Raw genomic sequence first — 26,882 nt, forward strand, 5'->3', positions numbered from 1 at the left:
TGGAGATTCAGGTGCGAAATCGGGAGGAGAAAAAAAAGGACCCCAGCATCACCGACCAGTTTAAATCTGACGTCACTCGACAATGGCAACCCCCGTAGAGACAAAGATTTTTAATACCAAAACATAATTTAGAGTCACGATTACCAACAGATTAATCTATTTATTATAGTTATTCGAAATAAGTAACGTCATGTAACACAATGTGATTTGGATTGACTGCGTTAACCAGAACAAACATTTTTATCAGAATCAGTAATCTGGGAGTATCTAAATGGGATATATCCAATTTCCCACCTTCCTTCCTTCAAGGAAAGTTTGGCGGGCTGCCAGCATAAAAAAAAAAAAAAACGCTGTGGGAAACTCTAAATGTAAAAAGTTTTAGTTTCTTATTAAGCCCCTCTTGATTTTGGATCTTTACTGGGGAAAAAAAAAATAAATAAAACAGACCGACCAGAATGGAACTCTACACAGCCTGGGCTATTTGAATCTAGGACTTCTTGGCTGTGCCAACCACTCGTCCAACGACCGCGCAGCAAGTAAAAAGGTCAATTTAACAAATATTTTATCAGAAAAACTAGTTGATTCTAATGTAGCATTTGTCTTGCCGCTAAACCATGAAGGCTTGTCTAAAAAAAAAAAATATATATATATATATATATATATATAATAAATAAATAAAAATTCCCCCATAAGACTATGAATCATCATATGCAGAGTCCAATCAGATTCCGAGCGTCACTCTTATGTTGCTAATGCGAATGTGTGGTTATACACGCACACTGTCCCTTTGCCTGCAGCTACGCTCTCATCACTGGCAGCACAGGTTGGGGGGGCTGCGTGCATGACTGCGCAGAGTCGCGGCAGAAGGAGAGCGCGAGGAAGAGAGTGTGGGCTCCCAAAGTGGAGCACAGAAGCTGCAAATGTAACAAGCGGCTCGCAGTGTCGAGCTGATGGACAGCAGCAGCAGCCAGTTCGGGCCGAAACTGCTCCGGTCTTCCTGAGACAAGTTGAACTATCGGCGCAAGTTGCGTTGACATTGTGGAGCGAGCACTGGGAGTCTATTTTAGTCCCCCTGTCAGATGGTCATGGCCTGTCGTACAAGTGGCGCTGCTGGTGAGGGGGAAGAGGGCGCCTGAAGTGGGCAGCAACAGCATGTCAGTCCTGGACGAGGACCAAGAAGCGCTTTCTGCGCTCTTCTTCTATTCCGTATGTATTTCATGTTTTGCTCGTCTCCTAAGGGGCTCTCGCCTCTTTTGTTGCTTGCAGGGGACTGAAAGGGAAACCTTACACTTGCTCCTTACTCAGCACCGGCTTGGAAAATGGGTCTTGTTTCCGGTAGTCAGTGAAGGAGTCTGTGCCCTTTACAGTGTAGTTTAGCCGGCTGAACTGGTGCTGCTCTGTTAATTAGGTGGGTTCAAGCTAATGTGTTAGCTATTAGCGGCGAACAGGCAAGGGATTCTCTTGTGTTTGTGTACAGTGTTATCTTCTTATCTCTGCGGTCTTCTCACTCGGAAGAATAAGTGCACAGGCCACTTGACGTGAAGAATTTTTTGCACACCAAAAGTAGGTCAGCTGGCTATCTCCCTGGGGGACATTAAATAGTATCAGGACCAATGCACTGTGCATTTTTGGCACTGCATAATGTGACACCCACGTATGCTGTTGTACCTGATGAATGACTATAAAAACGATTCTTACATCGCATAGACAGTTTTTTTGTGGCGTTGCTTAGGATGCAACCGTAGAGGACTTTAGATGATAGGATAACCAGAGGCGTACTTTTGTTCGGTGGCTAATTAGCAATAACATGAGTTGTTTCAGGTTGACCTTTAAGAGGAGAGGGAAGAAGAAGAAAAAAAATGCACCCTATGGTCATTTTCAACTGAGTTATTAAATAATGCAGAGGAAGTAGGGACCATTATACTGAGACAGAACTCAGTGAATGAGAGACTGAGGACATGAATGCCAGAATCTAGCAGTCTATTAACAATGGAGCACATTACGTTCTTTATCATATTGTTTACGTCATCTAAAAATGCAAAGCACATTTGTTCCTCTCTTTCAACACTTTTTTTCTCTGTTAGATAAGGATGTACTGAGATTCTATTTCACAGTCAGGTCTTATGGTGCAAAAGACAAATAAATATGTAGGGATGGGTGAGTACCGATACCAGGTATTGGTATCGGGCCAATACCTGTGTTGGCCACCCTTTTGTGGCATTTTATGATCAGGAACTAAAAATTTAAAATAAGAGGGATAGAAAATTGCCATTGATTTCATACAATTTTAAAGAAAGATGCTACATATAGGCCTTTCTTTAAAATGATCTGTCATTGTTTTTTGGGGCGGGGAAATTTTGTGTATCAAATATACTAGTGGTATCAGTCTGAAAAAAAAATGGTATTGAACATCCCTACAAAATATGTGACTTGCCTTCCAGTGTTTTTTTGCTCGCTTTGCGCTTCTACAATCACTGATGCATACTCAATGTGTAGGTCAGCCATGATGCATGTTGGGCGCAAAGCGGGTTGGTTCGAGCCCCGAGCTGTTTCTTGTCACAGCCTTGCTTGCGTTTAAAGCTCTCGCAGTGTGGTGCATTTGACTCCGGCGCTCAACAGTATGTTGCAAAACACCACTGTGAATCCGACCCAATAGTTCCTGTTTGAATTAAAAGTTTGCAGCTCTGCAGCATGCTCATTTGCAGACATGGACACTACAGCACGCCATATTTTAGCACTGTGCTTAATGGGTAACCATAGCAACAATACCCTTGCATCAGACTGCCAAGTCCAAAGCAATACACAACGGTCTCTTCATTCAATACGACTACTGAGATGCAATACAAGATCTGTAAAACTATTAGGGGTGTGCCCAAAAAAATCGATTCTCATTTAGTACGATTCAGAATCGATTGTAAATGTCTCCAAATCGATTTTATTTAAATTATTTTATACTGTCTTGCCTTTGTCTGTGTGTGCCTTTATTGGGAGCGCTGTTCATGTTATACCCGATTTGGCCACTTAGGGGCAGTGTGGTTCCACGCGGTCTAATACATTAAGTTGTAGCCACATTAGAGAGTAGAAGGAAAAAGTCACAATCAAGCTATTCCAATAAAAAAAAAATTTTTGCAGCGTGGAGCCGTTCTTTTGAGTTATAAAAGTGCGAGTAGCCCGCTAATTAGCATTAGCGAGTCAGACTGGAGTAGATCATTACAATTCCTTGCACATCTAGAGATTGAAGCAAAAATCATTGTCAATCAAATCATTTTGAACAAAAAAAATCGGATCGCAGGGCCCCCCCCAAAAAATCTGAATCGAATCGAATCAAATCGAATCGTGAGACATTCAAATATTCCCACCCCTAAGAACTATACTATCAAAGAATACTCGACATCCAATATAAATTGTTACTGCACTTGCATGCATGTAAGAAATTGCTTGTGACTTAACTTGGATTCGAGTGCAATACTGTGTCACATTATCCTCAGACTTCATACGGTTGGTAAGAGCTTCTGCATTTTTTTATTTGAAGTACTTGGAGATGCGTGATGTGCATGTCGTTACATACACTTGGTGTTTAAATCAATATATTATCAGGTTATATTCTTTTCTTTTTTTTTTTTTTTTTTTTTGAGAGAGCTCAGTATTGTTCATTCGGTAATTTTACCAATGCGACATGTCATCATCATTGCTCTCTCTTTTTTTTCTTCTTCAGGTTATATTCTTATACTGGAGATCATGGTTGATCAAAGTTGGCTGGGATAGGCTTCAGTTCACCCGTCCAGTAGAAATGGATGGATAGTTTTATCATTGCCGAAATATATGCTTTTAAAACGAACCCTGAAAGCTCATGTATGGTATTAAAAACAAAGGATTTTCTTTTCTATACTTATATTTAGTTCTAGTTGGTTTTAGTTTTAGTTTTTGTTTTTAAAAGCATTTGTGTTTAGTTTTAGTTCATTTTTAATTAACTAATAAACATGCTATCTGCCAAACTGCAGCTTGTGACGCGAGTTGAGTTCACCTACAACAGGGCCTTATATCTTAAAAAAAAAAAGTAGAGTCGCCGTATATTGCCATATATATTGTAGTGAAAGTCTCCCTTCTATTGAGTCACACCGCTGATACGTATGCAGTGAAATATTGATGTTTGGGATCCTTTTTGCAGGCATCTTTCCAGCGCTCCAACAGTCATGACAAAGTTCGCAAGATCGTCGCCGAAGAGGGCCGCGCTGCTCGGAACCTGATTGCATGGAGTGTCCCACTGGAGAATAAAGAGGAGGAAGGTCAGTGCTGCTCAAGCAAAATTCACGTTTTTGTTTTAAGAGGCTACCTTAATAGATTTTTTTTCTGTTCTCCCACTCACACACCTCCCACACTCCCTCAATGCAATGCTTGTGGTTTCCTCTTGTCTTAGCCCATTTCTTGTTGGATTACTGCCCTTTTTCGCTGTAAAGATGAGTTAGTTTTAGTTAGTTCATTTAGAACAGGGGTGGCCAAGTTCGGTACTCGAGAGCCACTAACTATCCTGCCTGTTTTCCATGTTTCCACTAACACACCTGATTCATGATCAGGATCGTCATTAGGCTTCTGCAAAGCTTGCTGATGAGCTAATCATTAGATTCAGCTGCGCTGAAGGAGGGAGACATGGCAAACAGGCTGGATAGTGGCTCTCGAGGACCGAACTTGGCCACCCCTGATTTAGAATATCTAAGAAATTAGACATTTTTTTAAATAAGGATTGTTGGAACTGTCAGGAAGAACTATTGTATAATAGATCGTCTTAAGTCAAAATATCTGCATTTTAGGAAAAATAATCCTCTAAAGCAGGGGTGTAAAAGTCCGGTCCTTGAGGACGTTCAACTCAGTTGATTCATATTCAAGCTCATCAGATGATGATCCTGATCATTGAATCAGGTGCGTTGGAGTAGAGAAACCTCGAAAACATGCAGGACTCAGGCCCTCGAGGACCGGCTCTTGACACATGTGCTCTTCTAAAGTCATACAAAAAAAATAATTCAAAACAGTCATGCATGGCATCACACAAGAGCTAACTGACACTTTGTAGACTGCTATGAATATTAAAATTGTACTTGGTGAACGTTTGACTGTAAATTTCTTGTGGAGCAAAATGGTATTTTTGATATTCAACTGTATACTTCTAATTGGGCTTTCATTCATTATATATGACAAGTTGACACATTTCCAATGGCATCAATCATTTTATAAGGATAATTTTTCCCATTTTATCCACACAGCAAAGTCCAAAAGTCAGTCCGCTGGCAGCACAAGAACTCAGAGGACTCATTCTGGGCAGCAAAGGAATAAGAAGCAGGTGAGTTGTTGGATCCATTTCCACCAGAGGGCACCAGCTACCAATTTTTAGATGACTTTTTTACTCAACACGTCTTTAGAACTACCCTTAAGAATTTCACATTAAGTTGGTTCACTGTGGATAGAAAAAGTTTACAACACGTTCCAATTTTATTTTTTTTATGCTTAAAAATTAAGATAAATGAATTCAAAACTTTTTCCATTACTTTCAAGCTCCACAAACCTGTGACATTTAACGTGCCCCTGATTAACCCCAAAATAAAGTGCAGCTGTTCTAGTAGGCTTTTCCTGCCATTTTAAAAATTTCAAATACGGACTGTTTAGTACATGTGACAACAATCTCTTACAGCATTTGAACAGGGATGTTTAGACTTTATATATTCACGCTATCTCATGAGACAAAGTTAAAACTTGAAACTATTTTTTTCAGAATACTGGTGTGGAGAGTAAAAGCACAGCTGGTGCCTTGTTGGACAAGGCACCCGAGAAGAGCCCCACCAAAGCCCGGCAGCCTCGCAAAGTGGACCTACGAGCACGTTACTGGGCCTTCCTGTTTGACAACCTGCGACGTGCGGTGGACGAGATCTACGTCACGTGCGAGTCCGATCAAAGTGTCGTAGAATGCAAGGTTAGCATGTTTGGGGGAGGAAAAAAAAATGGAGATAAATAGGGGTGTGAATTGCTTCGTACCTGGCGATTCGATCCTTATCACGATTCATAGGTCACGATTCGATTAGATAGCGATTAATCATGATACAAATCTATAAGTCGATTATTGCGATTTTTATAAATAGATAAAAAAATTCAAAATTTTGAAAATACATATCAGTAGTGATAGACAAATTAAGCTTCATGAAACACTTGTGATATTGTTTGACTCCTCTAGATGGCACTCTTTGTTTAAATGGGCCAGCTTGCTAGCTAGCTAAACAGCTAACCAGACAGACAGACAGACAAATGAAGCTTTCTGAAGCACCTGTGATTTTTTTTTTTTTTACTCCTCTAGATGGCACTCTTGGTTTAAAAGCTAACTTAAAGTCAGATGTTTTGTTGAATATTTCCATAAAAAATTGATGTTTAACTCATTCACTGCCATTGACGGCTATAGACGTCAAAAATTTATTTGAACTATTTCTATTAGTTTTAACATTTTTTCCCACTTTTGTTAACAAGAGTATGAAAAAAAGTACATTTAGACCAGATATACAATTTTTGATTAATCATGAGTTAACTATTAAAGTCATGCGATTAATTACAAATAAAACATTCAATCGCCTGATGCCCTAATTTTAATAATCTTTTCTTATTTTGAAAAAAATATTATTTAAAAAAAGAAAAGATTATTAAAAATGTGTTTTTTGAAAAAAAGATTTTAGAAAAGAAAAGATTATTATATATTAGGTTGTCAGGCGATTACAATTTTTAATTGTAATTAATCACATGACCTCAATAGTTAACTCACGATTAATCAACATTTTTATATCTGTTCTAAATGTACAATAATAACTTTTTTTCTAGGTTTTCATACTCTTGTTAAAAGTGGGAAAAAAATTTAAACTAACAGAAATAGTTAAAATGAATTTTTGACGTCCAAAGCTGTCAATGGCAGTGAATGAGTTAAAAATCGATGTGGCCGCATATTGAATCGATACGTTAATTGTGCACGGTAATATCGTGATATATCGCTGAAACAATTCTTTTTAACACCCCTAAAGATAAATTGAAGCCAATTTTTTGTGGCTGTGGGCTCATAATCAGGATTTTGTGAGAACACTAGAGGGAGACATTGACATCTAAATACAGGGGCACATTCCTCTTGATTTCTGCTTTTTGTCAGAGGCCCACACTGCTGAGAGAATTATCACAGGGCTCCCTCTTGTCAGCCTGCTCGGAGTATTGATGACAGGCTGTAAACAACAGATGTGTGCTTTCTTAGGCATACTGAAGATGTGGTTATTCTCTTGACTGTCTAGGGTTTGTGATTCTTGTTTTTGTACCTTTTGAATGGTTGAGTAGCGCTTCTTCTTATATTGATTCTTCTGTCGTGCTGCATTATGCCGAGCATGGTTCTGCTGACGGGTCTGTGGTCAGGACTCAGGACTGTTGCCATGATCCATGTGGTGTGATCATTATGTTGTCAGACATCTGGCGGCTCTTAATTTTTTTGAACCCCATTCATCTCATGACACACTGATGCTTTCTAATGTCGATGCAAGTGGGTTGCTGCTCATAATCCCCATTCCACCCAGTTTGGGCTCTGAGGAAATGGATACATGATGCACTCATCCCGAATGAGAGTGCTCTGACAACCCCAGTGGAGTTGTGCGCTGTTCTCACACACAACGACTCACCATGTCAATTCCATGTAATAACAAATCACACCTATAAAATCAACCATCATCTTGAATCATGAAGATAATATTATTGCTCCGCAAACTACACTAATTGTATATTTTCTAGGGGTGATTAAAATTTTTTAATCGTAATTAATCGCACAAGTTCAATAGTTAACTCATGATTGATTGCAAATTTTTATCTGTTCTAAATGTACAATAAAATGTAAACATTTTTTTCCAAGTATTCATACTCTTGTTAATATGAAAAGGAAAATTACTGAGCTGTCACCGTCTTACATATGCAATTATGCCATCTAGTGGCAGAAAAATGACCAACACAAATCAATATCACACCCGTTTTTTTACAGTACAGTACACCTTTTAACTTTAACTAAATTTTATGAATTATTATGAAATTACTCTATCAATGACTAATATTTCTATTAGTTAAACAATTTTCCCCCAATTTTATATTAACTCATTCACTGCCATTGACGGCTATAGATGTAAAAAATTCATTTGAACTATTTCTATTCGTTTTAATTTTTTTCCACTTTTGCTAGAACAGAACAGATACAAAATTTATGATTAATGAAGTCATGTGATTAGTTACAGTTAAAAAAATTAATCGCCTGATGCCCCTTATTTAAAGAAAGGGGCGTCAGACGATTACAATTTTTAATCGTAATTAATCGCATGACTTCAATAGTTAATCACAAATTTTATATCTGTTATAAATGTACAATAAAAATGTTTTTCTAGGTTTTCATAAAAATGAAATGAAAAAAATGTTAAACCAATAGAAATAGTTCACATGAATTTTTGACCTCTATAGTCGTCAATGGCAGTGAATGATATAACTCATTCCCTGCCATAAATTCGTTAAAAAAAAAAGATTATTAAAAATTAGGGGCAACAGGCAATTAACTTCACTAGTTAACTCGCGATTAATCACAATTTTCATATCTGTTCTAAATGTACAATAAAAATTTTTTTCTAGGTTCTCATACTCTTGTTAACAAAAGTGGGGGAAAAAATTAAACTAATAGAAATTATTTAGATTAATTTTTGATGTCTATAGCCATCAATGGCAGTGAATGAGTTAAGAGCTATCTAATCTTTAACATGAAGTAACTTGTGAAATTCTGCACATTTTAAAATTGTAAAATACAACTTAAGACCAGTCTCCACAACTATATGCATAATTATTAAATATATTACTGTTAAATTTTGACGCGCACGTGTCTGCTGCGTTGCGACTGGAATTCCCCCAGTACAGGCTTTCCAAGTAAGAGGTGGTCATTAATCGCACGTAAAAAAAAAAATAGTGGCGTTAAAAGGAATTTTAAATTAATTCACAAATAACACACTAATTTTGACACCCCTAATATTTTTACACATTTGTCCTCTAAATGAAGCCCCCCTCCCCAAATTAAAAAGATTTATTTTGTTTTGTGTGCCTGATGGACCACTGCCTTTTACTGACCCGGCGAATGGCAAGGCCTCTCGGGGGTTAAACATGTTGTCATTCGTCGTGAAAATGTTATGTGAGGGTTGTATTTAGGTAAGTGTGCCTGTTAACATGCTAAAAGCCACTTTACGATGCCACCACTGGCTGTGGACTTTGTCCGTCAGAGGACCAGCTCGGCCTTCATTACCAAATGAGCGGCGAGCTATAGAGGCGGTCTTTGTTAACCAGCTCCAATCATCGGAGCTGCCGCTGGACACATCTTTCACTGGCCTGACTTGTCGATTAACTAAAAGCACTGTGAAGCTTTACTCTCAATTACCACTCCCTTCACGATCTCCATCCATCAGTTGTCTGCTTTCATTAGAGCTCGATGAGGAGGGTTGTGGCCATGGTTGGGGGGTAGCTCCCAACAGTCCCAACACCTCTGGGACATCTGAAAGACCAAAGGCAGATAAGATAAGAGGCATTCCCCATCAAGAATGTACCGTTTCTGTTCTGACTCATTGTTCTGTGCACATGAACTTGTCTGGGTTTTCCAGCAACTGTTTTACATTTTAAAAAAAAAATATTGTAATGGCCTGGCGGATTTGCTTTATGAATGTTCTGAACTCCTGTCTCAAATTTCTGTTGTATTGAGAGGAATAACATCGTCAGCCTGTTAATCATTTTGTTGTATGAACCAGTGCACTCTTTCTACGTCATGATTAATACCACACAATCGATTAAATACTGACGGAGCAATTAATTGATCGATTATAAGGCTTATTTCTTGTTTATGTTTTTTTTCTGTGTTTGTCTATTGGATTGATCCAGCAGTTGTTTTATTTTGTAGTAAACAATGAGTTCTTGACATTATTAGTAGGGCTGAGTGAGTAGTATCAGGCCTACACCGGGCCATATTTCAAGGTATCTGTACTCTGGTATCGGCCCCCTTATGTGGCCGTTTTACAATCAGGAACTAGAAATTAGAAGAATAGAAAATTGTGGTGGTATCGAACAGCCCTAATTATTAGCGGCTTTATGCTGTGTTTTTTAAGTCTTTAAGTAGTTTTTAGTTTACTTTTTTTGCATTTTTTTTTATGGGGTTGCGCAAGTAAAATCTAAGTATTTAAAATGGAACTACTGTAAATACTTTGACATTTTTGGGGGATTCATAGCTTCTTAAAGTCAGTCCTGATGGAAGGTTTTAACCTGAAGTGCAAATTAACTTATTCACTGCCATAAATTCATTAAAAAAAAAGATTATTAAAAATTAGGGGGAAGAGGCGATTACATTTTTTTTTAATTGTAATTAATCGCATGGCTTCACTAGTTAACTCACGATTAATCACAAATTGTATCTGTACTAAATGTAGAATTAAAAAAAAATCTAGGTTTTCATACTCTTGCTAACAAAAGTGGATTTTTTTTTAAAACTTTGACGTTTATAGTCGTCAACGGCAGTGAATGAATAAAAAAAAGAGAAAATATAAAAAATTTGAGGCGTCAGGTGATTAAAGTTTTTAATCGTAATTAATCGCATGACTTCACTAGTTAACTCGCGACGAATCACATATTTCATATCTGTTCTAAATGTACAATAAATAAAAAATCTAGGTTTTCATACTCTTGTTAACAAAAGTGGCAAAAAATGTTAAACTAATAGAAACAGTTCAAATTAATTTTGAATGAATGAGTTAATGAGCATGATGGCACAGTAAACGGATCAATGATTGATGAATTTTAAGGGATAAAACCCAAAATATTGAATATTTAAAAAGCCAGAATGTGCCAATTTCACTGCATTTATTTGTTAAATTTGTACTGGCCCAGTGAACTGCAGGTGGACCGACAACCACATATACGAGCTATACTAGGTGTATACAGTACATATTTTTTGTGGATATATTGGATTGGGTTTCAGATCATTTGTCATGCTGCTTTTTTAAATTTATTCATTTTAAACCTGTTCTTTCTTGTAATTTTGTATTTACTTTTTCCTCAGGAAGTATTGATGATGTTGGACAACTACGTGCGGGATTTTAAAGCCCTCATAGACTGGATCCAGCTCCAGGAGAAGCTCGAGAAAACCGATGCCCAGAACAGGTGATCTCTTTGTCTTTCGCATTCATTCATTTCCTGTTTGTTTACTGTTGCCCTCCCCAAGGTCGAACTGTGACCACAAAGTGCTGGTGTCTGCTCAATGGCTTTGAGGTACAAACAGAAGGGATCAATGACTTTGTCTCCTTTTCAAAATATCCACTGGTTTATTGTGTTCACTTCATTCGACTGGCTGTATGCAATCGGTCATCTAAATCCTATGTTGTCCAAGTTTCTACTGTGTCTTAAATAGCTGCAAGTATTTACGCCAATGCTTTTCATTTGCAGGCCTACCTCTTTAGCATGGGAATTGCGTAAAATGTCTCCAGGACGTCATGTGGTGCCAAGCCCCTCTGCAGACAGAATGGTTTCCTCCCCAGGTGCACGTCGCACCCTAAATTTTGGGTAAGTCCCGTCTCTTCCACCATGTGGTGCCAAGATGTACAGCCAACATCATTTGGCATTTCCTTTGGTCTATTTGTGTTTATTATACACTGTCAACATAACTATACACCAGTATTACTTGGACAAATATAATTATAATCAGCTGTGACACTCTTATATTGTCATTATTAATAAAACGGAATTTTTATTTTTTAATATAAATAAAAATAAAAAATTATAAAAAAAAGAGCGAGCAATGATGATGACATGTCAAATCGGTAAAATTACTGAATGAACAATACTGAGCTCTCCAGAAAAAAAAGTAAAACGGAATATTTATTTACTGTGTGGGCCGAATACTGTGTGTGTGTACCACGGCTTAGCATCTACACTTGCCAGACTATAAATTGCATGATATCACCATTGCATACGACTATGTAAGTGTGACTGCCATTGGTTTCTGATGGCGACTATATATATATATTTTTTTTCCTTCACCTAACTCTTTGATTGCCTCAGTGGATTTTGTGGATGAAAGTGGCAGTTAAAGACTGCGGAAAACATTTGTTCTGTATGGGCAACGCTCTGTAATCGGCCTCTGTCGGAAATGCATATTGATTGTGCTTTTACAGTGGAGTGTGACTTTGACCAGGCAAAAATGAAATGAAAAAAATTGTCATCTTCTTATGAATGATTCATTCTGTTTGTTTTTATTCATTTGTTGGGATATATAATATGTGTCTTATCCAGTGGACCTCCACCTGCCCTGGCCGCAGCCCGACTATCCCTTACTGGTCCCAGTTGGGCAGACCGAGTAAAGTGTACTCGATCTGCTCCAAGTTCAAGTCAGCTGATGTCTTGTTCAGTTGAAAAGCCAAGTAAGACATTCCTCACTGCGTAAATGCAGAAATGTAAAAAAAAAGCAACAAAACAAAATATGAACTGTTATGTTTTCAGGTAGAAAAGATTCTGAAGGCTGGGAAACTGTCCAGCGAGGACGTGCGGCCAAGCCCCGCTCTGCCACAATGATTGCCAAGGTCAGTCCGGTCTTGGCCACTCACGTCGCCGCAAAGCAGGACAGCACCAAAAATGAGTCGCTGGTGCCGCCTCAAGAACAGCGTCCCATCTGCCCTCCCACTAATGCAAGCCAGGGGGACTCTGAGAAGAAAGTCCCGACACTCCAGCATCCCCCAGAGGAGGATAAACATCCAGTAAGCGGGGATACAGTGGAGGTACTTGGGTCCTCTACATCATGTCATGCATCTCCTCCAAAGAGAGATATCGATTATTCATGATGAGTATAGAAATATGAGACGGATTCATCAACCACATTGTTTTTGTTTTGGGCTCATGAGGTTGAAAAGACACACAACTTTCAACAGATTGATTTGAGTGGCTAAATCTGTTTTCACTCATGAAATTCAGTTCACACTTAATCAACACGTCTTTTTTTTAATTCATCTTTAAAAATCCAAATCTTATCCATCATCGAATTTGGATCAGAATTTGTGTCGAGGGCATGTCAGTAGCAAGATTCCCTGCATGATTTGTGCATGTTTTTAATGGAGCTTGCATCTGGTTGTGTTTGTGTGTGTGCGTGCGTGTGTGCAGCCCCCAGCAGAGAATGCACAAGACTCGGGGCATTGTGTCGACGCACCCCGTGATGACGCGCCACCCCCTATAGCAGATATCGCCCCTTCCCAAGCCCCAGAGCCCACCTTGTGTTCAGCTGCAACCCCACCAGCAGACATGACCTTATCAGCCCCACCCTTTGCCCCGGCCCCGGCCCCGGCCCGCTCCGCATCCCTACAGCGACCCCAGACGGATGGGCTCGGCGGACCGTCGGCCTCGGAGCACTGTGTGGCTGAGGGGGGTGCGTCGCAGGGCATGGCCGCGTCTGCTCCACAACAGGCTGAGACTCCCATGGAAGCGGTGAAACTGGAGAGTGTGCTGGACCCCACAGAGCTTTCCACTGTGAGTGCTGAGAGATGGAGGAGCAGAGGGAGGGGTGGGCTCGGGTGGGTACGAGGGGAGTTCAGGAAGGTCTCATGGGTACTTCACCGCCTAAACAAAGTCAATCTGAAGCAGCCCCCTTTACCAGAAATTGTCGACAAGACTGCATAGTTTTGTGTAATGTTGTTTTAGCACTATTCACTGTAAAGAATAGCTGTGATTTTTTTTTTTTAAGCGAGTGTTCTGTCAGTCAAAATACTTGAAATGTGCACCAAAGTTTAATAAACGTGTAACATGGTAGGACTGTACTTGATAGGGTTAGTGGTTCTCATACTATTTTAATTGATTAGTCAATTTCTGTTCTTGAGTAGGCCACATTCATGTGTGCATCATATTGAGACCCACTCTAACAGTCATTTGCATGCCCCATATAAGTTATGTATGAGACTTACTTAAGCTGTGATTTCATATTATCAAATCAGGGAAAATATTGTTTAAAAAAAAAAAAGGTTGCTCCTTTCGCCATCTCTTCATCCTCACGGTAAATGTGCCCTGCATGATAATGGAATGCTTCCTTACTTGTGTTTTTTGTCACCACCCTGTGATTTAAAAGTGTGATGAGATTTATCTTTTTTTTTTCTCTTTCAATATGAATCACCTACCAATGGGCAAATTTAGACCAGCTACCATTTTATTGTCAAAACCGATACTTATTGTCATCCTGTGTATGATGACACCTGCACCTTGTGTCCATCCTCAGTCCATGGCAGAGGTCCTTGCCAAGAAAGAGGAGCTGGCCGACCGACTGGAGAAGGCTAATGAAGAAGCGATAGCCAGTGCCATCGCAGAAGAAGAGCAGCTGACCAGAGAGATTCAAGCAGAGAACAATGACCTTGAGACAGATAACGACTTCCCGGTTAGACAAATGAGCAAATTTCACCCGCTAAAGAGCGTACTCTGTGCATCTGAACTGTTTTCTTTTATGCTGTTCCAGGCCGGCATAGCTAATGGAGGTTGCGGGCCCAATATGGAGTGGAGTGAGATGTTGGCAGATTATGACGGTATGGATTTCCACGTGTTAGCTGTAAATTGGTTACAAGTGTTCTTCACCGCAGATATTTTCTTTACCCACTTGCAGCGAGGGAGGCGTGGCGTCAGAATACTTCATGGGGTGACATGGTGGAGGAAGAACCTGCTCGACCTCCTGGACACGGAATCCACATGCATGAAAAACTGTCCTCGCCGTCACGCAAAAGGTGCAGTTTCTTTTCGAAAAACTAAAAAGTTATTATTATATCAACTTAGTATGAACAACTTTACTACGCGTTAAGTGTCTTGAGGTGCAACTCAACCTACTAATTTGCAGGCACTTCACCTTATTTTGACAAGGATTTAAAGGGGAATTCAACCCCCCCCAAAAAACTCACTTGTTTAAATGCAATATTCTGTTTAATATTGTGTTAATGGAATATGAGTTAAACAGCAAAATCCAGCAGTTTTTATCAGTATCAGAAAGCGGCCATTTTGCCACTTGTAAAAAATGACATCATAGTTGCGCAGGTCTCAGGTAACAACCAATCACAGCTCAGTTTCAGAAAACAGGTGAGCTGTGATTGGCCATTGCCTGAGTCTTGAGCAACTGTGATGTCATCTTCAGTGGACAGCAAGTAGCAAAATGGCCGCCCCCTAAGATGGATAAAAACGTCTGGATAACTCATATTCCACACATGCAACATTAATCAAAATGTCATGTTTAGACTAATGAGGTCACATATAACATATTATTGTCAAATGTTTATGGTTGACTTCCCCTTTAATCCAGCAGACCACGTCAAAAGGCCAGTTTATTTTGTCTGACCGTTTATGAATTAACCCAAAGTCCCTCAACATGCTACAGCCCCTGTCAAGAGTCCAAAGCAATGTCAGTCCATGTTAACCAAAAGATCAATGATTTGTGACCATATTTCTGACAGGACGATTGCAGAGTCGAAGAAAAAACATGAAGAGAAACAGCTGAAGGCTCAGCAGCTGCGGGACAAATTGCGAGAGGAAAAGACACTCAAACTGCAAAAGCTTTTGGAGAGGGTGAGTAAAAACACGTTGAGCAGATGGAAGTCCGTCCTAAAGGAACTCAGTGTAACGAGCGGTTTGCAGATTTTTATCAACGCTACTTTTTAAGGCAAGATTGACAAGCAAAATGATCAGCGTTATTTTTGCCACAATTTTGCTTTCTACAGGAAAAGGAGGTTAGGAAATGGAAGGAGGAGTTGTTGGAACAACGGAGGAAGATGATGGAGGAAAAGCTGTTGCATGCAGAGTTAAAACGAGAGCTGCAACTCCAGGCTATTGTGAAGAAGGCTCAAGAGGAAGAGGCCAAGGTAGGCGAGAGAAGTTACCACCAGTATGTGAACATATTTAGAAGTCTCATCTGCTTTGCATTACTTGTTGTTTTGAGGCCATATTTTATGATAACGTAATTGTTTCTCCGCTTTTTGTCCATACAGGTAAATGAAATAGCATTCATCAATACTCTTGAAGCCCAGAATAAGAGACACGATGCCCTGGCAAAATTAAATGAATATGAGCAACGCCTTAATGAGCTCCAGGAGGATAGACAGAGGAGGCAAGAGGAGAAACAGGCCAGAGATGAAGCTGTGCAGGTGCGACCAAAAACATTTACATAGTAGTATGCATATTTCATGTGCGTATTGCTTGCTCACATCCTGCTTTTCTTCTTTGGTAGGAACGCAAGCGAGCCCTCGAAGCTGAGCGGCAAGCACGCGTGGAGGAGCTGTTGATGCGGCGCAAGGAACAGGAGGCTCGTATTGAACAGCAGCGGCAGGAAAAGGAGAAAGCAAGAGAGGATGCAGCACGGGAGAGAGCGAGGTTAATAGTTTCTCGGTGTTGTGTGGGGTTATATTACATTTCCGATTCTCACCGCCCCCTTCTTTGCTTATAGAAAAAGTAATGGTAATGACATTTATCAAAAAAAGTCATGTTTTTTTCACCTTCTGGAAATTTTCTTTAAATTTCTTCTGATACCAGACAAGCTTTTAAACTTTTTTTATTTTTTTTATTTTTTTACAGCATTAAGTTCCACAGATAAATCAACTCATTCACTGCCATAGACGGCTACAGACGCCAAAAATTCATTTGAACTATTTCTATTAGTTTCATATTTTTTTTCACTTTTGTTAACAAGAGTATGAAAACCTAGGAAAAAATTTTATTGTACATTTAGAACAGATATACAATTTGTGATTAATTATAAATTAACTAGTGAAGTCATGTGAAATTTAAAAAATTAATCACCTGATTTTTAAAAATTAGGGGCGTCAGACGATCATTTTTTAAAATTGTAATTAATCGCATGACTTCAATAGTTAATTTATAAATTATCCCAAATTTTATATCTGTTTTGAATGTACAATAAAAAAACAACTAAATGTACAACAAATGTGGAAAAAAATCTGCAACTAATAGAAATATTTCAAATGAATTTTTGACGTCTAAAGCCGTCAATGGCAGTGAATGAGTTAATATCATTTTCTTTGTGTTTTTTTGTGAAGCATTTACTTTTTGGGAAACCTACTGTATAAACGTGGTTTTAAATGTGCAACAATTTAACATCACTAAATAAGACATCCAACTACATAGCTTGGCTTGTGCATATTTCTGTTACCAGCGTTCTCGAGATTTTTTCCCATGTAGACTTGTACAGGTGAGGCAAGGTCATCTCAAGAAATAATTTGTGGCTTTGAAGCACAAATCTAGGGTCAAAACTAAGTTTCCAACGCGTTGCTAAATTACTGCTTTTAAAACAAAATGGGTACCATGCCTTTGGAAATGTTCAGCATTATTGACTTTGAAAGGTCCACCAGGCTCCTGACATATGTATGTGAAAATGGATGCGCATTGTCTGTTTCTTAGCTGGAATTAATTTGTCACTAAAGGGGCCGTATAAGTTGCTAAATGTAGCAGAGTATAATCTAAAAAATATCTTTTTAGTGTACGCCGGCTAAAATAAATAATGAATGTATCGATAAAATATATTTATTGCCAAGCCCTTAACTCCCACTTCTTTAACTCTTCTTTTCCATATTGTTTGAAGAGACCGAGAGGAGCGTCTGGCTGCTCTTAGTGCGGCTCAACAAGAGGCCATGGAGGAGCTGCAGAAGAAAATTCAAATGAAGGTAAGTTTATACATGGCTCACCTTGCTTAGCTTCTCTAATAGACACCATGCAAGGCCCCCCCCGTTTCCCAGCTGACCCCCTTTGCTTTCTGTTTGCGTTTTCCACAGCACGACGAGAGCAGCCGCAGGCATATGGAGCAAATGGAGCAGAGGAAGGAGAAGGCGGCTGAGCTCAGCAGCGGCCGACACGCCAACACAGACTACGCTCCCAAGCTAACGCCATACGAACGCAAGAAACAGTGCTCACTCTGCGCTGTTGTGGTATGTACGTCTTGTTAAAAAGGGGGGGGATTCGATATGGACATATAAAATATTTCAACTAATGAGGGCATTTTCATTTACTGTATATATTGTAGAACTCTGCCAAAATTAAATAATTAATTAAATAAATAATATAGAAAATTTTCAATTAGGCTTAAATCAATAAGCGCTACTGCCCCCCCACACACACACAAGTGTAATATTATTTGTGAGAGTGGTTACCATGTAACTAAGGATGGAGCATTCTGACATGTGAAACCAAACCAGTATCAACTGCTCAGTGAATTCTGTTAAACTGACGATTGACCTTGGTGTAACATCTGACACGAGAGATCAGGACGGGGTCCACAGGAAGGAGCACTTTATTTAATGACCTGGCTGAGACACACAAAGTATCATAAACCATTCCGTAGTCTGTGGTAAAAGGGCTCCATGGTGTCGCCATTTGTCAAGGCTGCACTATTTATAGAGTTAAGTCAGTAATTTACAGTTAGAGTGGGTTTTTATTTGGGGAAATCTGCATTTTTTTTATCTGCAATTACGAAAGCATAGTAGCAAAAGAAAAAGAGATGCTGCAATTAAGGATTTAAATGATTTTCATTGTTTGTCTTAAGGTCCCGTGTTTTTTTTCTCATTACAGATATACTTAATTGAATGTTCAAAATCTATAACACACACTTTCTTATTTGTTTACGAGCTAAAAGATCCAGATTTAACAAATAATAATTAAAAATAAATAAATAATAATTATATTTTGAGACTTAATTGTAAGTCTAAAATCAGTTCTATGTTCTCGTGAAATTTCTTTTAGATAATACTTGACTGCAAATGCCAGACATTAGCAGATGTGGAAGTTGCCCTTTAAAATCAATTGCAATTGCACATTTACTTAATGCAAACTGTATGGTGAAATAAAAACAAATTGGCATCCCGTAGCTATGGTAGACATCAGTTGACTTGTGGAGCGAACTTGTAATTTATTCCGCTTTTCTTTGAGAGGTTCAGCCGTGGCAGGTCATGTCCTATTGGCAAAAAACAACCTCAAGGTATATCATTTCACAAGCATCCCGTGGGGCTCTGATGACCCCTTCCTGCCTCAGTCTCCATTGTGACGGTAGTGACCTCTGACCACGGTGCTTGTGTTTGCAGATCACCTCGGAGGTGCACCTGTTCAGCCACACCAAGGGCAAGAGGCACCAGCAAGCCGTTCGAGACAGTAGCAGCATCCAGGGACGGGAGCTGTCCGACGAGGAAGTGGTGCGTATCATCTTGCCGACGATACGCACGTTTATTCTCGTATATAATGCTGTCCCGATGCCGCTCGTGTTATGTAAGAGGACAAAGAAACCGATTTCTATAGCAAAATTATTATTGTTTATACACTTCCCATACACCATCGCGGCTCTTTGTGCGATTGCAAATGAGCCTTGAAATGTACACAGTCAGGGTTCAGCGCTCCAGTGGAGGGGTGACATCACCTCATCACACTGGGTTTCTTTTTTTTTTTTAGGCCATTGAGCTGCTTTCCATGGGAAGGCAGCCCGTTAATGCAAGTTAACCTCTCAGGCTGCAATATGAGATTGGCTTTTCAGCGCTGCTCATTGTGATGCTGACAACTGTTGGTGCTATACGCAGCACCTTTGGCCCCGGTAGCTCTTTCATTCAAAGCTTTTCTTCCTCGCTCTCTTCTGAGAATAATTGATATGCCCGCCGTCCTTCCTCTCAGGTATTTTCTTTCGAAACGCAAGTCAGTTTGTTTCCGTTTGACAGTTCAATAAACAAGGAAATGACGAATCACAATCCGGTTTATTGCCAGGCATGTGCACAAACAAAACAACGGCATTTTACTCAGGGCGCTTGTGCAAAGAAAAAAGGTAGGTAAGCTAAGTTTTGATTTAGCAAATTTGCCTATTGTGAGGCTTTTATACAGGTTATTTTAGGAGCAATAAATCAAATATTTACATAAGATAAATAACTGAAATAAAAATGAGTTAAAACATTTTAATATTAAAAGCACAAAAATACTAATATGCAAAGAAGTGTACATCATTGAAGGCCTTATAATGCAAAAATAAAATATTGTGACAAATGGCCAGGTGATACTGAATTATTAATGGCTAATACAAAAATTCACAAATGAAGCAAAAACTGTGTGCAAAATTATTGAGAAAGCACTTTTGGAAGCATTAAACTAAAATGCACCCATGAGCACTTCATTCAAATGAATGCATATTTAAATCCATATCTAAATTATTGAGCCTTATGCTGCTGTCCTATTAGGCTATTTTGTGTTGTGCGTCTAAACGACAACAGGCATGAATGGCATGTTGATTAGCATATTTTTCGCTACTGATATGTGAATGCTAAACAAGCTGAAGACTTTGTATAGAGCACCATTCGGCGGCTGTTCATATAATTTATTTCAAACCCAATTTTGGTCTCCACTATTTCATTTATTCCACTGCGAGCTATTTTCTAGACTGGCTCCATAACTCTCCCTGTAATGAACATTTTTTAATTAAAATGAAGACGGTTGGTTCCTCTGAGCAGAAGTCATCAGGTAGTTTTCCCGCACTGGCTGGTGTCCAAAGCATTGTGCCTTCATATTTTTACGTTAGAAAATGTACGAGCAGTTTGCGTCTTGCTGGGAAGCGAGTCTTGCCTTTCCTTTCAGTAAATCCATTGCACACTTTTCTAATGAATATTGCCCACGTCATATGTGATTCTTGACTGCCACTATCATTTTGTGGATTTAAAACAGTTTACATTGCTGGGAGTCCACACATTACATTTCATAATTTGGGCGGGGTTGAGTGGCCAATGTTTTTCTTCTTCTTTTTCTTTTCTTCTTTTTTTTTCTTTCTTGCTTTGTTTTGTTTTGGCAACGGTCGAGTCCAAGACTGTTTCGGAAGCATTGTGCCCTGTGAGGCGAGCCTTAGCACTTAAGATGGAACACATCAAGCCACACAACACATGTGTGGATAAATGCACATTGATGCAGTTAATAACACACACACATACACTTATGCCGTAGTATACATACATTTATCAATCAGTACAATGTGAATTAAAAAAAAAAAATTATTTATTGCCGGCTTTGTTAATGTTAATGGCTGTCGGTAATTTCACATTTTAAAAAATTGCACTTTTTTTACATTGTTTTGGATTGATATTTTGCTTTTTTTTTTTTTTTTTTTTAAATAGTAAAAAAAAAAAAAAAGTTTTCACTGAAGGCCTAGAAATTTAGTTATCAGATTATCTGGCAAGAATACCAAGAATTGAAATTTTGACTCTTGGCAGGCTTGCCTAAAAGAGGGGCGTAAAGGCTGCAAAGAGCTTCTGCAAAGAAATGACCTCCCATAGGATCCAAATAGTCCTGGAAGTCCTGTTGACGCTCTTTCAATGGCCCCCAAATTGAGAACCTTGCTGAAATATCCAAAGTGCCAGCTGAAGTCCCCCTCTCACTCCCCTTGTTGTTTTGAAATCTGACACTCGACACCTTTCCCGCAATGAATCTGCACCTAAAAAGAAACGAAGAGGAATTCCAGTTAAACATGAGTGTCAGTTTTGGATTTATGACATGTCCGTGATGAAATGTTATCCAAAGCGGTAGTCTGATACAAAAAAAATTGTCATGCGAACCACTGAAGCTTGTAACCCCATCCAGTGTCGTATCACTTATCGTCTAGTAGCCAACATGAAATTCAGCTGTTTGCTCAACGCCAAATGGAAAGCTACCCGCTTGGGCCTTTTGTGAGTGACAAAAGAGGCGCTGGGTGAACATATCCCATAGAATGTGTATTTGTGTGGGCTGCCTTTTAGATCTGTGATAGCTCTGTCTGTGTCAGAGAAAGGGAGGGATGTTTAGAGGCGGGTCATGTTTCTCCCACCAGAAGCAATATGTGGTATTGTGCGGCACCGCAGCCCTCAGGCCAGTGTATTTGCTGCTTTGTGATAATGGTTCAGTGGTAAACACCTGTCTGTCACCGTATTTGACTGTCTGAAACATTGAGTTTACCTTTAGCCCTTATTGTAATAACTGTATCTGTATTTGCTAAAGCCTCTACAGCTGCCTGTCAGCATTTTTCCTTATGTGGCAGCATCATATTTCAGATTACCTTTTTATATTACCAGTATGATATATTTTTGGCAAATGATGTTTTGGATGCATTATTGAAACAATTCCATTAGTTGAGTGGCAAGCACACTAGATATCCTCTCAGACTGAGTGCAAGTGAGATGACGTCTACGGTTATCAGGCATGACTGACCTGTAGTATGAAGAATCAGTGACCAAAATGAAAGAAAAACAACAACACAGGCAACTGTCAAATCAAGTGAATGGATTTGACTATACAAAAAGAAATTCTAGTTCTAGAAGAAATATAATTTAAAAAAAATTGGGGGGGACTTTTGGAATGTTCCATGTCAGAGTTAACCAAGCCAAATGCACTTTCCGGATCAGATTCAGAGAAATCTTGGTTTGCCCGCACAGCTTCTGACTACGGGTGAGAGTAATCAGGTTTTCTGGGATTGAACGCTGATTAATCACTTTGTGAAACAAGTGAAGCAAAATGGGATGCACTACTTGACTGCAACCAACAGGGGCGCTGCTGCTCAATATTGTGGCTTTTTACTTTTGGAATGTTCCACTTTTGACTCTGACACCTGTATTTCGTTCCACTGTAGTGAAACCCTCCATTCAGCTAGCAGGTGCACTAGCACTTGTCACCAGAGGCTACGGCATCCCACACGCAGGTTTAGTTTGACTTCTCAGTGGAAGTCCTTTATGTGTGAGGCCTTTCCTCTGGGGTGATGGATGACAGCATAATTGGGTAATTAGTTTCTCGCACACGCAGCATGTCGCAGAAATTGGGTTGTGTACATTACACCATTTTTTGGTGGAAATACCAAAAACGGTCGAAGCAACTCCTCTGGCCTTAAACCTCGTCTATGGGTGATGCCTGGAGCGTTACAAAAGTAATTATAGGATACTGTGGTGTTAATTGCTCTCTCATGTTTGCCTATCTTCTCCTGATAAATAATTGCTATTTTTAATGTCATTGTGTGCATTGACTGTTTTCATAAGGAAACGGACATTTCAGTTGATGATATATTTTGTTTATTTGTAAAATATGCACTGGGTTTTTGGATATACAAAAACGTACCACTTTGTGTGTTTTAGGAGCATCTTTCCTTGAAGAAATACATTGTGGACATCATGACTGACAACTCAGTTTCCTCTGAGTGTGTAAAGGATAACGAGGAGAGGCAAAAGGCCCGCAAGAAGGCGAAGAAGCTCCGTGCCAGGATGAACTCCAGGTCAGTATCTTTTTTTATCTTCTATCAGTCAGTTGATCACTTCCCATCTTTTAGAGACACAGAGGACAAAAAGTGATGCAGGACTTTTTGCGGTGCTGAAATATAATTATATTATATATATATATTAATTATGTTATATGTATGTTATGTGCATCCTGACTGTCCACAAGGTAACACTAATGACCTTAATTTATGGGCACTTTCAATGATTGCACGGCAAAACTGCAAATCGGTCTCTCGAGCCTGGCCTTCCACCTGTAAAGAGCTTTCCTCCAAATTGCTGCCCCGCCATTGCCAGCAATTGTCTGTACAGTGTTCATGTTAAAGCATGTATGAGCCCTACCCATTTTTCTTCCTTTCAGCTATTGATTTTTAAATGAAATATCAAAGAAAATCAATACTAAACAACAAATGGAAGGCGAGCCTGCTGTGCAGCAGAACCCGGAACTGAGCGTACTTGATTTAGCTGACTGTCAGAATATGGAGAAAATGTTTCAATGATGAGAAACAATGTTCTGTATTTTAGAAGTCTTTTTAATATAATACATTCAATATTTAATATGTGAAACAGATGTCCGTATGTTTTACTTTTGTTGTTTAAAATTGTTCCTATAGTTTATTAGAGGCAAGGGATAGTGTTAATGTTCAGAAACAATTTTCTTATCTTATAGTAATAGGCCACCATTTAATGAACTATATTTTCTATACATATTATGCTTGCAATTTTTTTCCTCCAAAATATTTACACGTATTGGAGGAGATTTAAAAACACTTTTTATATAGTTTATGCGTAACTCCCAAAATGAATGTGGATCATTGTATAAAATATGTCATCGTATCAGGAAAAATTATTGATAATCATGATATAGTAGGGGAAAGGCAACGTGTTTTTTTAAGAGAAGTAATCTACAGCCTCTATATATTAGCATCATCAAGAACATTTCCTATTGTTCTTATCATCATCATCTTTGCTTATAAAAGAGTGCTTGAAAGCCACTGGCAGAAACATTGATGCCTTTCTGGCCTAATGCTTCAGTCTCAATACTGCTGTTAAGGCTTTGTGCGGTTCTGCGGTGTTGAGAAAGTGACAACATGATCCGTCTCTGTTCTCTGTCACTCCCTCGCCAGCCCTGCTGGGACTTGCACTCAAAGGTAACAGGCCCCCAGAAGGCAATTAAAAAACACAGAAACCCCTTAAAACATAAAAGGTTAGCTGCTTCATCACCGGGCGTAAATAGTTTTAAGAAAACATTTCTTCTTCTGCTCCATGTGCAACAAGCTCAACTTTATAATTTTAATTTTGTTTTAACTGTAATCGGCAGTTAGCTTGCTCTTACAATGTGCTGCCTGCAATTCTCATTGGGTTGTGAGAGGGAGAGCATCTCCAATAATTGTTCATACAAAGACACTCCTATATTTTATCACGAGTTCCTTATAATGCCTGTTAAAGCTTGATACAATTGCAGGGCAAAGACATACAGTTTGTCATGACCATGACCTTCCAGGAGGTCACACTTTAAACACTGAATGATGATTGTCACCTACATTGACCTGTTTTTTTTTCCTGAGAAGACGAAATTTAAGTATTTGGCGTTTTGTGAGAGGGGAAATTAACATTATGATTTAATCTTGATTTTAGTCTGTGCCAGTAAAATGCTGCTGCCTCGAGATCAGCAGTGGTGTCGGATCATTTTAGGCCGAGCCACTCCGCTGACAGGCCAAATAAACACACTCGGCTTGAACATTTTCTTTCCTTTCACACTTTCATCCGCTGTGTGCTTTAATTGGAAGGCCAAACGCTTTTTTTCTCCTAGGATTGTAATACTTTTTCTTCACTCGTACCCCCGCAGAGCAAAGCATTACGAGACATCATTTGACGCAAAGACGCAAGTTCCTGAATCCCCGTACAAGGCCAAGTGAGTGCACTCCTTTTTTTTTAATCTTTAATGTTTATTATCTTAACTCAAATATTAGGAAACTCACCGTTTTTTATGTCTGTGATTATTTTGACAATTGATTCAGTTGTTTGATCAGTCGCGGGGGGGGGGGGGGGGTCACCATGAGGAAAGTGGATCACCTTTTCCAAAGCTATTGGAAAAAGCTCTTCATCTAGATTATTTGTTTTGACAGTTGTTCAAAACCGCAAAGCATTAAGGTTTTGTGAAAACCAAAATGTTAAAAATGTTCAATATTTGAGATGGTGTATTTATTTGCCACTGTTGGCTTTAGGCTGACTCTTATCCAAACTGCAGGGTTTAAGAAATCACATCATTAGTTGTAATCATTTGCAGTTATACAACTTCATTAATGAATCAATATTAAAATAATAAATGCAAGTTGTATTGAATTAGTGCTCTGATGTTTGCCTTTGCTGCGTTTCTAGGTTACAGCGCCTCGTGAAGGACCTTTTGAAGCAACTGCAGGGGCAAGACAACGGCCAATGGGCCAACAACAAAGTGTCCAGTCTGGATCGTACTTTGGGAGAGATCGTTCGTATCTTGGAGAAACAGGTAGCTTAAGCAATGTGATTGAGTTCAACTAAAAGTTTTGTCTTCACATTGTTTTCAATTATTTCAGCCATGCTGTAATATGTTTTTTTTCTTTGTTTTTTACTTTACTTTATCTGGTCCCGTGCTGGCTTTTAGCAGTGGGTCCCGCTCTTTTGGCTTGGCCGTCTGCAGCTGAGCGCGGGTCATGCCAGACGCGCTCTGTATGTCTCCTCGGTCATTAGTTGTGTTTGGCTTCGGCTCCCTCTGTCTCACCCTCCCAAGTATCACTTACTCTAAAGCCACTTGCCTTTGGTTATTGACTAATGAAGACCATGTTAACTGTGTTTTGATTGTGCACATGGTACCAATCGAGGCGCTTCCTGGCACGAGAGTAAGCATTGTCCCTATGTATGTGGTTTGTACCACTCAGACGCCGCTGGTTTAGACAATGAGCAGTTGAATAAAAAAAAAAAGGTATCTCTGCCAGCCATTTATGATTATCGTTCATCCAGGTTTTATCTATAAGTTCTTATTCTTCTCCAAATGCATTATTGCATACACTCACATTGTTCTGCGCATTTTCACAGGCCTTCCAATATTCTAAATCAGTACAATTATTGTTTGGGGAGTTTGGAAAATTTGAAGTTTAACATGGAGCCATTCAAATCAGGTAAATGAATTGCCTGCATCAGCTATGTCATTTTTAAAAAGTATTTATTTATTGTTTTTTGCCTTTTCATCACACTGTAACACTGAAGAAGTACAGTACGCCCAAAAATCTTTTTTTCAAGTTTATCACTGACACTGGCACTAATGTGGAATATGAGTTAAGAAAAAAAATCCAGCAGTTTTTCTCAATATCAGATGGCGGATCATTTTGCCACTTGCTGTCAACTGAAGATGACATCAATTTTGCTCAGGTCTCAGGTAACAATCGCACCTCATCTTCAGAAAGCAGGTGAGCTGTGATTGGTCGTTGCCTGGATCCTGAGCAACTGTGATGTCATCTTTAGTCGACAGCGAGTGGCAAAATGGCCGCCCCCTGAGATGGATAAAAATGA

At 39.2% G+C, this 26,882-nt stretch overlaps 1 protein-coding gene across 4 annotated transcripts in view; it reads left to right on the plus strand.

Moving 5' to 3' along the window:
* The window catches only part of scaper (S-phase cyclin A-associated protein in the ER), a 57,343-nt gene that overhangs the window by 1,085 nt on the left and 29,376 nt on the right, over positions 1-26,882 (plus strand). Inside the window, exons 1-22 of one of the 4 annotated variants that reach the window (XM_077567343.1) lie at positions 913-1,206; positions 4,169-4,286; positions 5,259-5,335; positions 5,765-5,962; positions 11,126-11,226; positions 11,509-11,625; positions 12,355-12,482; positions 12,562-12,836; positions 13,216-13,578; positions 14,318-14,473; positions 14,552-14,618; positions 14,696-14,813; positions 15,531-15,642; positions 15,795-15,935; positions 16,062-16,217; positions 16,301-16,443; positions 17,669-17,750; positions 17,859-18,011; positions 19,161-19,268; positions 23,196-23,332; positions 25,183-25,248; positions 25,716-25,842. In XM_077567343.1, the coding sequence (XP_077423469.1) occupies positions 1,153-1,206; positions 4,169-4,286; positions 5,259-5,335; positions 5,765-5,962; positions 11,126-11,226; positions 11,509-11,625; positions 12,355-12,482; positions 12,562-12,836; positions 13,216-13,578; positions 14,318-14,473; positions 14,552-14,618; positions 14,696-14,813; positions 15,531-15,642; positions 15,795-15,935; positions 16,062-16,217; positions 16,301-16,443; positions 17,669-17,750; positions 17,859-18,011; positions 19,161-19,268; positions 23,196-23,332; positions 25,183-25,248; positions 25,716-25,842 (2,997 nt within the window). In that variant the 5' untranslated portion in view covers positions 913-1,152. Of the gene's footprint in view, positions 1-912; positions 1,207-4,168; positions 4,287-5,258; positions 5,336-5,764; positions 5,963-11,125; positions 11,227-11,508; positions 11,626-12,354; positions 12,483-12,561; positions 12,837-13,215; positions 13,579-14,317; positions 14,474-14,551; positions 14,619-14,695; positions 14,814-15,530; positions 15,643-15,794; positions 15,936-16,061; positions 16,218-16,300; positions 16,444-17,668; positions 17,751-17,858; positions 18,012-19,160; positions 19,269-23,195; positions 23,333-25,182; positions 25,249-25,715; positions 25,843-26,882 lie in introns of those variants that run through there. The other 3 variants (XM_077567341.1, XM_077567342.1, XM_077567344.1) reach the window with 3 other exon arrangements.

The sequence above is a fragment of the Vanacampus margaritifer genome, chromosome 6, assembly GCF_051991255.1.
Source record: "Vanacampus margaritifer isolate UIUO_Vmar chromosome 6, RoL_Vmar_1.0, whole genome shotgun sequence".
NCBI lineage: Eukaryota > Metazoa > Chordata > Actinopteri > Syngnathiformes > Syngnathidae > Vanacampus > Vanacampus margaritifer.